The sequence below is a fragment of the Leptinotarsa decemlineata genome, unplaced genomic scaffold (genome assembly GCF_025532065.1).
Source record: "Leptinotarsa decemlineata unplaced genomic scaffold, Ldec_3_MD MMD2_P_RNA_scaffold_12, whole genome shotgun sequence".
NCBI classification, from domain to species: Eukaryota; Metazoa; Arthropoda; class Insecta; order Coleoptera; family Chrysomelidae; genus Leptinotarsa; species Leptinotarsa decemlineata.
Window position 1 is genome coordinate 10,545,870 of NW_027412526.1, and position 14,441 is coordinate 10,560,310.

The 14,441-nt window shown below is 34.1% G+C and overlaps 1 protein-coding gene across 1 annotated transcript in view; it reads right to left on the bottom strand.

Moving 5' to 3' along the window:
• Nucleotides 1-7,715: 7,715 nt before the first annotated feature.
• BtbVII (BTB-protein-VII) overlaps nucleotides 7,716-14,441 on the bottom strand; it is a 49,424-nt gene continuing 42,698 nt past the window's right edge. Inside the window, exons 7-8 of the mRNA XM_074173981.1 lie at nucleotides 12,112-12,413; nucleotides 7,716-8,011 (exon numbers count right to left, since the gene is read on the bottom strand). Coding sequence (XP_074030082.1) covers nucleotides 7,757-8,011; nucleotides 12,112-12,413 — 557 coding nt within the window. The 3' untranslated portion in view covers nucleotides 7,716-7,756. The remainder of the gene's footprint in view (nucleotides 8,012-12,111; nucleotides 12,414-14,441) is intronic.

Sequence of the window (14,441 nt, forward strand, 5' to 3'; positions counted from 1 at the left end):
GTTATAAACAATTAACTGAAGAAACTGGGGTTTGTTTGCTTGCAATTATCTCAAAAACTATTTGGCATTTTCAAATATGAAAATTGATTCAAAGAAAGGAGAAAACTTTTCAAATAACAGTCCTATCTTCCAGAATTGTAGGGCCAATATTTATAATTTTCCCAGAGGGTTGAAAATTCGTCCTGACACGGGTACTCTGGCTTGCGCAAGACACGCCCACTTTGGACTTTTAATGAAAAAATATTATTTCAAACTTATTAGATATCTAATTAAGGAATTGAAAAAATTCTGGCACCTACTGGATCAAAACATTTCTATCGTGATTTTCCAGTTAATTATGCCTTAGTAAATTAACATTTTTTTTTTCTACTTAAACAGGAACATTGCAATTGCGAAAATTGTTAAATAACAAATCTGAGATTTTTTCGGGCTATTTTTGAAAGGTCTTAGACCGTTAGGAAATAAAAAAATGTTTTCAATTTGTTATCAACAATTTACTTATGTTAAAAATTAAAAAGCTTCGTCAATCATTGAAAATATTTTTTTTCAATAATACTGTCGACCAGTTTTTTTATGATCAGAAGCTACATGAAAATGATTTAAAATAATTTTTATTTGCTATTGTTTAAAAAATTATAAATAAATACGTTGTTTATAGAATAGTTCAAAAATTTATTTTGGAAACATAATATTTGATGCAAATTATGATTTAAAAAAATTCGTTTCTTAAAAAAATGTGTTGCTCAAAAACAGATTCGTTAGTTAACAATTTTTTTTCCAATACTTGTAATTATTATTAAAGAACCATTTTTAATCATAATGTATCTTGCTTTTCGATCACTGAACAAAACTTTTTCATTTAAATTTTTATTGTTAATTTAATAAACAATTTGATATAAACAATTAAATTTCTTCAATGAATTTTTCCTCTCTGTGCACAATGTAACAATAACAAACGTGAATTATTTCTTGAGAAAAAAAAATATTTATTTTTTATATCGAATTTTAAACATTCTGTTCTCCTTTACTGAATCGTTCTCACCTGTTTTTTTATGTTTGAACTTATTATAACTTATAAACTAATTGAGATACGATGAAAAAACTTTAAGTTCTATTCTTTCTCTGTTAATTAAAGAACAAATTCAGCCCAAAATTCAAACTCACCCAATTGTTCAGTAAATTTTTAGCTGAAATTATTGATAAATATATGTGGGATAAAAAGCTATATAAGTGATGTAGTTATATAACTGGAGTTTTTTCCCAACACCAAACCGTTATTTTAATACCTCGACACGTGTTTCGATCACCAAGTGATCATCTTCAAGAGGAAGATTAAACTAATCATACATACAAAGTTATCCTTATTTATGACATAAATACCTCTTCTAGTTACCTGCGTCTCAGGTGTCTTAAATTAATTTCACAATATTGCCTTATCTACTAGACTTAAATTAATTTTACAATGTGTCCTTATGTAATAGTCAGGTAAGTCTAATAATTAAAATATTATTTCAACAAGCTACATAGTATGCTATTAGGTATTGGTCCACCATCGTTATTCATATTATTATGTTTACTTATTTCTACACTCTCCTAGGCATCTAGATGCCTGTTGTTGTTAACTTGTCTAACTAATCTTAATGAACTGAAGTATATGGAATGGTTTTGTTGCATAATATGATGGGCGATTGCTGATTTTTCATGTTTTCCATATTTTAAGTGTTCCTTATATCTTATTTTAATAGATAGAAAGTGGTTGCTATTTCCTGCATTGTACGTTTTTCTTTTGTGAACCTCTCATGGGTGAGAGAAAAAGTCAAAAAACGATGCACTAGAAAATTCAGTCCAGCATGTTTGTGATGTGAACTGTCAGGAATATACCTGTACGTTCTTTTTTTTCTAAATACATGGTATTCTAGCCCTCCATATTGGTTCCTCATTACCAAAACGTCAAGAAATGGAAGTTGTCCTTTATTTTCTAACTCATACGTGAAGTCATAGGAAGTCCAAAAGACAAAGTCGAGAATTCGGAAAAGTATGAAATTTACGAAATTGAATATAAGGACTGTGATGCAAAATATTATGGACAGACAAAAAGATCTATTAAAATAAGATATAAGGAACACCAAGCGCACTTAAAATATGGAAGACCTGAAAAATCAGCAGGCGTCCATCATATTTTGCGACAAAACCATTCCATAGACTTCAGTTCATTAAGATTAGTTAGACAAGTTAACAACAACAGGCATCTAGATTTCATCAGATTTACCTGACTATCACAAGTCCACATTGTAAAATTAATTTGAGACTAGTGGATAAGGCAGTATCGTGAAATTAATTTTTTTGTAGCTTGTTAAAATAATATTTTAATTATCAGACTTACTTGACTATTACATAAGGACACATTGTAAAATTAATTTAATACTAGTAGATAAGGCAATACTGTGAAATTAATTTAAGATACTTAATACGCAGGTATTAAGATATTAGGTATCCATGGTATAAATAAGGATAACTGTGTAAGTATGATTAGTTTAATCTTCCTCTTGAAGATGATCATTTGGTGATCGAAACACGTGTCGAGGTCTTAAAATAACGGTTTGGTGTTGGGAAAAACTCCAATAATATTCATTACTACACCAAAGGTTCCAAACAGTGCATCACAAGTGATGTAGTCATATTTAAACATGAAAATTGAAGAAAAAATCCTGAATGTTTTTTTTATAAATAAATTTTTGACCTGAAAGGAACTTATTGACCAGAGTATCCATTGCATATTCTTATGAATTTAATTGAAACATTCACTTTTTTGAGAAATTTAACAAATTGTTCTTCATAATTGATTCAATTTGGAGACATGGGAGTAAAAACCATAAATGTCAAATACAGGAAAGTACAACTCGAAATAATTACTTACCTACTTATTGTTTTCATAAAAATACCCAGTTGTTAAGAACCCTTATAAAAATATCTTATGATTGATCCTTGAAAAGGCGAATATTTTTAAATATTATTTACATTCTTGTTAGCAGACCATTTTGCTTTAGAATTAAATTTAAGAAAGATAACTCCAAGCCAAAAACATTTTTGATATATCTTTGTATTTTGTCCTAAATTATTGATTGTGATTGTAGAGTGAATTTGTTTATTAAATGATTATTTGTTTTGTGAATGTCTGAAATTTGTTTAAATACACTTGTTTTTTATTAATGGTTTCATTCATGATATATCCATCTACCTATTTTTGTTCTTTCAATTTTGAGGTCTAGATTAGTCACTGGGATCTACAACTCTGTCAAAAATCTTGGAAAAGTCAGGTAATAGTGTTATATTATACTGGATCCTCAGTCACACAATTAATTCATAAACAAGATTTTTTCTCAATCAGCAGAAATGCAATACTATTTTCGAAGCAGTTTCAACAAACAGGAAATGAAAACACCAACTTGGTTGGGAAAAGTGTGTGTTTTTGGATAAATTCTCTATTCTACGTTGGGTTTATTGTTATTGCTATCTAGTTAGCCTAGATCAGTTAAGTGGATACAAAAATAACTTGTTTAAAGTGTTAGTGTGATGTTTCATTTCTGAAAATCAAACCAGAGTTATGCAATCTAACTTACAAGAAAAAGGATTCCAAATATATTTTATCTGTCGAGGAGGTTTGAAAAAAAAAGATTAGGCAAGAGAAAAATGAGAAATACAGGGTGTTTGGTAGCTGGGTGCAAACCTTTAAGGGGGTGATACGCTAGCCCATGTAGAACATATTCATACAAACATTTTTATTTTCTAGCGCGTTTTTGATTTTTAAGGAAACTTTTACGATTTTTAGTAGAAAAACCCTAAATTGGTCAATTAAATGCTAATAACTTCGAATCTTAACAGAAATGTCCGGTTTTTTAAATTTATTTTAGTAGTCTTATGTCTCCCCAATCGTACTAAAGTAGTTTGAAGCACCATTGTGACCAAAAAAGTTATGTACAGAGCATTTAAACTTTACAAAAAAAGAGAAAATAAAAAATCTGACCTTTGATGCCAATTAAAAAAATAAATAAAATACATACAGGTGTTCAGACATCTTTAAAAACATGCTTAGTTATTGCTCTTTCGTTTGAGGTATCATTTACCTAGCTAAGTCTTAAACTTTTTTAATTAGGGTACCTGAACCAGTTAAAGGTCGTAAATATGGATTTTTGTGCAATTGAAGAAAAAAATGTTTTGTACTGTAAACATTTATTGTTGGTGTTCAAAATGTCCTCCACCATTGCGTATACACTTTCTACAACGATTTCGTACTTCAGTTGTGGTTACTTTCATTTGCATTTCCTGTTTCATAATTTCAAACGCTGCCTCTATTCGCTGAAGTAATTCTTCTCTCGTGGTGATTTCTGTTGTGTATACGAGTTCTCTCACCCGACCCCACACAAAAAAATCCAACGGAGTCAGGTTGGGCGATCTGGCAGGCCAGGGGATGGGTCTGTCTCTCCCGATCCAGTTTCCAGGAAAACAGCGGTTCAGGTGTTCGCGGACGCTTACAGCCCAATGTGCTGGGCATCCATCTTGCTGAAATATGATCGGCCTGTCCGTGTCCAATATTGGTACTTCGGCATCATAGAGTAACATTGGCAAGTCGTTTATCATGAATTCGAGGTAATTTTGTCCATTCAAATTGTCAGGCAAAATGTGTGGGCCAACCAATGTGCGTCCGATGACCCCAGCCCACACATTTATTGAAAATTGTCTTTGGAAAGAAATCTGAAACAAAAATGCAATAAAATTAGTTAATTTAGGTAATTAAACACGTGTTGAACATGAGTAATAAAATAATAATAATAAAAATCATTTATTTACCTGTTTTTTCCAATTTGGATTGCTGTCCTTATCAGCCCATTCATGAAGGTTGTGGAAATTAGTAATTCCTTCCCTGGAGAACTTTGATTCGTCAGTCCAGGGGATGGACTTTAAGAACCACGCGTCGTCAATATCTGCGTTTAGCAAAAAACGGCAGAACCGTATCAGTCTCGCCGGATCCGTTTCCTCCAAGCCTTGCACACCCGTGCCGTGAAACGGATATTTCTTTTCGTTGTGCATCGTACTCCACACTTTCCATATCGAAAGGTTTAAATCTCTCGCTACAACTCTGATGCTGGTGGTAGGATCCGCTTCGAAGGCTGCGAGAATTTGCTCCTCAACATTGACATTATGTCTTCCTGGATTTACTGCAGGTTCAGCATGATGAATACCAGATTCAGACAGCCTACGATATGTGTTGGAAAACACACGAACGTTAGACACCCTGCAATAAAATAACTCATTTTTAACGTCTTTTGAAGGTGAAAATGGCAAAATTTAACTACCGCTACAATTAGAAATTAATTTACCTGCGGTTCGGGTAACGTTCTTGGTACAAACGTCGTGCCAGAGATGCGTTACCATCAGCTCTGCCATACATAAAAATGATATCGGCTTGTTCATGACTTGTAAACTCAGCCATGACAGCACACACATCAAAAAGTTCGATAGTCCAAAATAAACAACACCTGCAGGAGCGAAAGGCTACAACTGAACACGGTGAATTACAAAAATGGGGAACACAAAACCAACGTCTACTCGCAACTCGAAAGGGCAAAGCAGTGACTAGAGAACTTGTTTGGCCAACCAAACCGACCCGGCGAGGGGTCCAAGATGATCACTCAACTCAGGTACCTAAAAATTGATAAACTCAAAAGCAAGTTTATGGCCCTAGCATAAGGTCTAATCATAACAACAGAATGCATTCCAATTAATGACTAGCTTCAGGTCAAATTCTTTGTTGTAAAATGCCACCGGCACCGGCCTTTGTTCCGTTTTCTCTTCTTTCAAGTTGGGCTAAGTTTCTTATTATTCCATGTAAGTCTAAAAATAATACGCATATTGCTTTAGGATTTTCGTTTAAAGGTTTTTGAGCTGAATTTCATTTAAATTACTTTTTTTTAAATTTTTCAAATATCCATATTTACGACCTTTAACTGGTTCAGGTACCCTAATTAAAAAAGTTTAAGACTTAGCTAGGTAAATGATACCTCAAACGAAAGAGCAATAACTAAGCATGTTTTTAAAGGTGTCTGAACACCTGTATGTACTTTTTTTTTAATTGGCATCAAAGGTCAGATTTTTTATTTTCTTTCTTTTTTTGTAAAGTTTAAATGCTCTGTACATAACTTTTTTGGACACAATGGTGCTTCAAACTACTATAGTACCATTGGGGACACATAAGACTACTAAAATAAATTTAAAAAACCGGACATTTCTGTTAAGATTCGAAGTTATTAGCATTTAATTGACCAATTTAGGGTTTTTGTACTGAAAATCGTAAAAGTTCCCTTAAAAATCAAAAACGCGCTAGCAAATAAAAATGTTTGTATGAATATGTTCTACATGGGCTAGTGTATCGCCCCCTTAAAGGTTTGCACCCAGCTACCAAACACCCTGTATATTCAATTTTTTCCATTTCTGAATATGTAGGCAAATTTTGAACCCACATCGTTACAATGAGTATTAATAATATGCTGTCTGTTCAAAAAATGAGGTGAATTTTTATTTACTCAAAAAAAAATTCATTCGTTTTCATAAACTACACCGGAAACAATTTGTCCTTCACAAATTTTATTTTCAAAAATATCACGACATATTTCCCTATAATAGTAGATTTTTTGTAGTGAATAGCATACTAAAAACTAATTATTTACTCTAACTTTCATATACTTCATGTAATCACCAGTGAGAACTACCTAGTTAGGTACATACTCAATCATAATTACCTAGAGCATCCACTGAACTTTTATATACCTCAGCTATATCCTCGATTATGATTACCTAGAACCAAGAGCTTATATTAATTCTACATCAATAATATGTCTAGGAAGACCAGGATATTGGTTTTTAAGAAAATAAATTCAAATATGGTGATCTATTTAAATTCAATTGGTCATTCAGTAAAATGTTTGAATTATTAAGTTTATTAATTTCCATTGTTTCCAAATGATTTAACTTTAAACCTTTATTTTCTATGTGTAAAATTTCGAAATCTCCGTTAAAGATATGGTTTTATTCTAAAGGTGATTTGAATATGTTGAACTTGTTTTCTTATTCACATAGCTCATATGATGTTCCTGGATGCGATTCTTAAATGTTCTGACGGTTTGACCAATATATAAGGACAAGTTCCACAATTTCATTTATATACTCATGATTCCTAGAATTTGGATGTCTTCTTTATTTTTAATTAACTTTCCCAACGTATTACCTGTTCTATATGCAAAAATAAAGCCACTTTTTCTGTTACTTGTCCAAAGTATGTTGATACTCTATAATTTTGATTATCTAACTTATCAATAGGAAAAACGTCCCAAATCGCTTTTGCATAGACTTTTTTGGAAAGTATTTTGGCTATTAGTTCAGCTTTAAATCCGTTGTTTACTGCAATTGAAAGAGGAACATTAATAGTAAATTAATGGATACTACGTTTATTGCAGATAAAGTCAATTCATATGTCCCAATGTGCATTTTGGACTCGATAAGAATGCCCAGAAATTTTGTATCTTCGCACATGTTCATTATGACATTGTTGACATTTCATAATCCGACTGGTTTGTAAACATTCCAGTTTTGTTTTGTTAATATTGATTATGAATTGATTTCTTTGGGATCGATGGTTTGAAAAATCATAACCCTCCGTGAACGATAAATAATTTATTTTTTTCTTACAACTAACATTGATTTAACTATTTTTGGGATATAATTTCACTAGCGTGGAGGACTGCTGCACACTATCTGGATTCGCAGGAATTTGTGATACTTTGTGATACTCTTGGAAGCAAGGAACTATGCATAAATTCGTTTGACATTCCGGACAGTGGTACTTGGTTTTTCGGCGGAGAATCCGTCCATGAGTGTCTACGGTGTTCCAGCAATAGTTGCATCCTAAAGCCGGACCGGAACGAACTACTGGACAATGACCAGACCTTACAGTTTTCTGAAAGAAGAAAAAGAATAACACTGTAACGTTATACATGTATTGTAAGGTTGGATTCTAAAAAATATTTTCAAAATTTGTCGACCATTTAGATTTTTTTAAACAAAAATTAAATTCAATAGTAGTATTGCATAAAAAAAGTAGCTAATTTAATAAAATAACTCAATGTATTGTTCCAGGACTATCGGACTACTGATTAAAGTGCAACAAGAGGAATTTTTTTTACCATAACTTCATTTTATCTTGTAGAACACTCGTTGAAAAATCCCCAGACGAGTTTTTATATTGATACATTTAAAAAAAATTAGGAATGCAAATCATTTATTTGGAAGAATCAATGAACATTTTTCTGGCAGGACAAAATTAATTGTACATTAAACTATAATACACTCACATTTTCATTACCGTTCATGTACTATAAAACACCACTATTAAACAAATTCTAAAAAATCAAAAATTGTAAGTGTTGGACACATTAATTTAAATATTTCGACAGTAGTTTTCAAAATTCCCAATAATTTATATCCCATTTTTTTTAAATTAATATAACACTTGTTAATGATTCTCATCAGACTAGAGGTTACGGCAACATGCGTGTTAAAACAGCTGAAACAAAATTTATACAAAATAATATTTTTCATAAAGGCCTTCTAACGTTTATCAATCTTCTATATAAATGGGAAACAACGTCTTCAGACTTTACATCTGTAGAATCGTTAAAAATACATCGTTACGGAATAGATCCATGTTATTAATTAAAAATCCATGTATTTCAAACTAGTGACTTCTTCACAAAGAAAAAGAAACGAAAACTGTTCTGTATTGAAGTTATTTTCTGGGTTTTTGGCTGTGATCTGCAGGTTCCTATTACTACCGTTTCGTCTATGACTGTATTGAGGCCTGTAGCCCGCAAAATAGATAGATAGATAGATTTTATTCAAACTGCATTCCAAACAGGTTTACACCCGATTATATGCATACAGTCAATGTCATGGTACATTATATATATATGATTTCAAAATACACAGAGTAAATAAACACCTAAAATTACGTACAAGAGAAACATTAATAAAAATAGGTATATATGGCACATTTTTTTTTAAAACGACTGTCTTATTTCTAATTCATCACAGCAAAAAACATCCAGACTTTGATGACTTACGACTAGATTATTCACTTGCCTGAGGCAGCGATTGAGTGGAGACTCTGATAGGGTGTCTACATAGAAAACCCTATTGCGATTTTTTAGACTAGCACTGGGAACATGAAGATTGACCATACTGAGGAGTTCGGGTACATTTATTATCTGATTATATATAAGAGATCATAGAGGGAGACTCGTTATTTTTTTTGAAGTAGGTGTACCTAAGAAATTTCTTCTGTATTTTTTCTATCATCTCTGAATGAAATGCTGTTTGCGGATTCCAAATTGTTGAAGCGTATTCGAGCTTTGATCTGACAAAGGCATTGAATAGAAGAATTCCTAGTTCCCATTTGAAATCTCTGGCGTTTCTTAACACAAAACCAAGCTTATTGTTTGTATCACGTACAATATATTCAATGTGATTTCTGAAGTTGAAGTTACTATTAAATATGACTCCTAGATCTTCTAGGCTTTGATTTGAGCAAGTTTTTTTCAGTTTGGTGCCATTTATTGAATATTCCGTTGGAGTATAACAGTTTTCCGAGAAAAAGACATAACTTTGCATTTACCCTCATTCAGCATCAAGTTGTTCGTCTCACAAAAGATAGTGATAGAATCTAAGTCTTTCTGAAGGTTTTCAGTGTCTCTTTCATCGTTGACGGTTTGGTATAGTTTGAGATCATCTGCATAGAGCAGGAATTTGGAATGTCTTATATAATCACCTATATTGTTAATGAACATTATAAATAAAAGTGGGCCTTGAATTGATCCCTGAGGAACGCCAGAGTGAATAGTGTCGACCTTTTCCTATTGAAAGCAAATAACGTTTTCAAAAAATACTTCATTGTGAGATTTTCACCAAACGCTACACGTGTTTCGGCATACAATGGCTTCTTCAGGCGGGTTTTTACTAACTATATTGTACATATTCAATGCTTAATATACCTTACTTTACAATTTGAAGTACCTACATTTCAAGTACCTGTTAGGTCCCGTTTTCCACATTTGAAAAAATATTTAGTAACGGGGAGGGGAGTTATTCAATTCTAATTGATCGTTCAGTAAATTAGCCGAATTACTGGATCTATTGGTTTCTAAACATTCTAGAAGATTGAGTTTCAAACTCTTCTCTTCTAAACGTAACACATCGTATTCATGATTGAACTCATGTCCTTCTGCTAAAATGTGGTTTGCAAATATCGAATCGGTCTTTCTATTTACAAAACTACTTATATTCCTTTCCATTCTTTGGGAAAATGTTCTCCTTGTTTGGCCAATATACAATTTTGGGCAAGAGCCACAAGTCAGCTTATATACTCCTGATCTATCCGACACTGAAGTTTTGTCTTTATTGTTTTTAATGAATATATTTAGACTTTTATTCACTCTAAGCTACATTTATTCATTCTTTCATCAAATTTGCAATTTTCCACAAACCATCTTACACGGACATCATCTTACATAATTCCTCCACACACCGTTACCAGCATAAAGTTGCTGCATTCAATAGTATGCTTCACAGACTATTGAATATTCCACTGCCTGAGAGTAATTTGATCGAACAAATCGCGGTTAACAACGGTTATAAGGTGGATATTATAAACTCCATTCTTTCCAAAAAACTACAAAAGCAAAACATGGACCTGGTCTACCCAAATTCAAGATGTGATAACGTCAGTTATAGGATATTGTCATATTTGGGTGAACCAACCAATAACATTGCCCGTTTTTTTGAAGAAAGAATGCGTAAACTTCGGTGTCGGACAGATCAGGAGAGCTGACTTGTGACTCTTGCCCAAAACTGTATATTGGCCAAACAGGGAGAACATTTTACCAAAGAACTGAAGAGCATAGAAGTAGTTTTGTAAATAGAAAGACCAATTCGACATCCTCAAACCAATTTTTAGCCGAATGATATGAGTTCAATCATGAATACGATGTGTTACATTTAGAAGGGAAGAGTTTGGAACTCAATCTTCTAGAATGTTTATAAATCAATAGATTCAGGAATTCGGGTAATTTAATTAATTCATTACAAGCTCAGGTAAAACACAGGTACTTGAAATGTAGGTACTTCGAATTGTAAAATAAGATATATTAAGCATTGAATATATAGAATACATAGAGTTAGTAAGACACGCCCAAAGAAGCCATTGTATGGCGAAACAGTTGCGTTTTGTAAAATTGTTCAGTGAAAATCTCATAATAAAGTGTTTTTTGAATACGTTAGTTACGGATTTCCATCAAGTATCTGCCAATTCCATCATATATCGGCAAAATAGCTTTGATACACTTGAAAGAGAAAGTTTACACTTTTTTAGAACTAGTTTGTAAAGAATTTCGTGATAAATAAAAAGGGTTATATATTATTTCATTCATAATAAAAAAATGGTAGAATCATTTTTAATATCAATGTTATGTTTTGGATAATTATATAGCTATTCAGGAACATTCCATTCAAAGTACTCCTAAAAAAAGTAAGACTATATAATGCAGACATTGGCTGCAAATAATGCAACAAACGGTCATTGACAGCCCACCATATGTTATATATGAGTATGTGAGTAATTGGATTTCAGTAAGCAAGGAATTCATGTACAACCACAAGTAATTCCAGAAGAATATGATAAATATTCAACGAAGGAGTTGCATAAACCAGTATAGGGAATAATATGGCTGTCATGAAATGATGGGAAAAATTATAAGCTCCATTGTTTTCTGGAGACATGGAAGAATACCAAGACAGCTTTTTCAAATTTTCTACAGATGAGTGTGATGAAAGTAGATGCCACCTTCATCTACAAGGACACCACCTATATTTAAACAGAAAACTGAAATCATCAAAGGTGAAGATTTGTCTTCACACAGACCTCACTACAAAAAGGCAAGTAGATACTGTATTTAAGGCAAAGAAAATCATTGACACTGTTATTCATCATTCAATTTTAGGACTTACCTCGGTGGTTTTGATGGGCAGAATAGGATGAGAATGTTGTTTCACTAAGACATGGTCAGGTACATGAAGAAGGTTATCTGGAGACGGAGATATGGGTCGTATTGGTTCGGAGCATTGTCTTTCAATCTTTACCGATGGTACGGTTAAATACTGAGTCAGACCTACGTCTATGTCGCTTTCTTGACCCTGATCAGATTCTCTTTTAATCCTGGACTGCCTCATTAGAAACCTTCCTCGTTTTGGCCCCATGTGTTGGACTTCAAAGGTGGGCGATTGGGAGGGAGTCAGAGGTGAATGAGTCACTGAAACAATTGTTATAGACAAAAGTTGATTTTTAAAGAAAATCGAAACATTTGACGAGGAAATCATCGGAAATGGCGAAGATAAAAACAATGGCAGCGTTGATTCAGTTGAAATTCAATCAAACCACTTTAAGTGGGTATGAAAACATGTTATTCCACAATTAGATTGAGTATTGTCAAACTGTGTTTACAATCATATGCTGTCGGGCTCAGAAAGTATTCCTTTCATTCCGGAGTTATTGCCAGAGACGAAACAATATATTATTAAAATGGTTTAGACTTTCACGGCTGAGGTTTTCAGTGTCGTCGCTTTTCGAGTTTGAAAGCCGTGGGTTTTTGGAATTTTTTCCTGACTTCAGGTGCTTCGTCAGGTAATCAGTTGTATTTGTACCTGTATTCGTACCTGCACTTGAACCTGGAACATTAACAATCTTGCTGCCTGTTGTCCTGTTCGTTATTCTCGAATTCTTTAAAATGGGGTTCAATATTTGATTGAGGTTCACCGCTTCTTCTTTTCTGTTAAAATTATCCGTGTGTTTGTGGATGGATATCTATTGCCTCCCGTACCAGTCGGCTATGGTATCCCTGGTTGGGGGCAATTAGTTCTGTGTTCTCAAACAAAATTCTGTGGTCTCCTTCACTCAGTGCGTGTTCTGCCACAGCTGACTTGTCTGTTTGGCCTAGTCTGCAGTTCCTTTTATGCTCTTTCAGTCTTGTTCCCATGGATCGTTTGGTGGTTCCGATATATACCTTTCCACAAGTGCACGAAATGCGATAGACCCCTGCTGCTGATAATGGGTCTCTTTTGTCTTTAGCCGACCTGAGGCTTTTTTGTATCTTCCTCGTGGGTTTGAGGACTGTTTCGATGTCGTGTTTGCCCAATAGTTTTCCAATTCGTAGCGTGACCCTAGGTACAAACGGTAGATATGCGTGTGCAACCATCTGATCCTTTTTCGCTTTCTGAACCGTGGTGCCCTTTGGTCTCTTGGCTCTTCTGGTCTCGGAGGCACTGTATCCATTCGATCTCAAAGTCACTTCCAGGTATTTCAGTTCCCTCTCCAGATGTTCTGGTTCACATATTCTCCGAGCCCGTTCCGTTAGAGTGGAGATAACTCCTCTCTTTTGGCTAGGATGGTGGTTCGATAGTGCGTGCAAGTATCTATCTGTGTGTGTGGGTTTTCGATACACTTTGTGGGTTAGTCAGGTACCACATCGTACTACTAGAACATCTAGGAAATCTATCCGTTGGTCTTCCTCAATCTTCATGGTGAATTCTATGCTCGGGTGTTGGGCGTTCAAGTGGTCTAGGAAACGATTCAGGGTGTCTCTTCCATAGAAGTTTCCCCCCCATTGAAAGTAACTTCCTGTAAGACACGCTCTAAAGAGTTCGACGATGTCATTCGGGAACATGTGGACTAACTCCCTCAGAGAGTCTTCCAGTAGGAAAATTGGTAAACAAAGACACATCGAAGCTGACCAGAATATCCGTCGGCTCCAGCGTTAAGCCCCTAATTTTACCAACGAAGTCTGTCGAGTCCTTGACGTAGGAGTTGGTCGTTCCCACATGGGGTTGTAGGAGCGGGGCCAGATGTCTCGCCAAGTGGTAGGTCGGAGAGCCCGGGGTACTGACTATCGGTCTCAGTGGAAGTTGGCTTTGTGTATTTTCGGAAGCCCGTAGGCAGCAAGATTGTTAATGTTCCAGGTTCAAGTGCAGGTACGGATACAGATACAAATTCAGGGTCAAATACAACTGATTACCTGACAAGGCATAAATACGCTTTACGAAGCCTAAAAGGGTAGTCATCGGACAGCAAGCCATGATGGTTAAACCTCTGAAGAAGCTAGCCACTCGCGCCGGCGAAACGTCAGGAAAAAAATCCAAAAACCCACGGCTTTCAAACTCGAAAAGCAACGACACTGAATATATTATTAGTTGTTTGACTAATTTAAATTTTTTTATCAGATTCTCCATGATGAGCAGTTTTCAACAAAGTATAAAACATATGGTCTGAAATGGTTCGCGAGCTA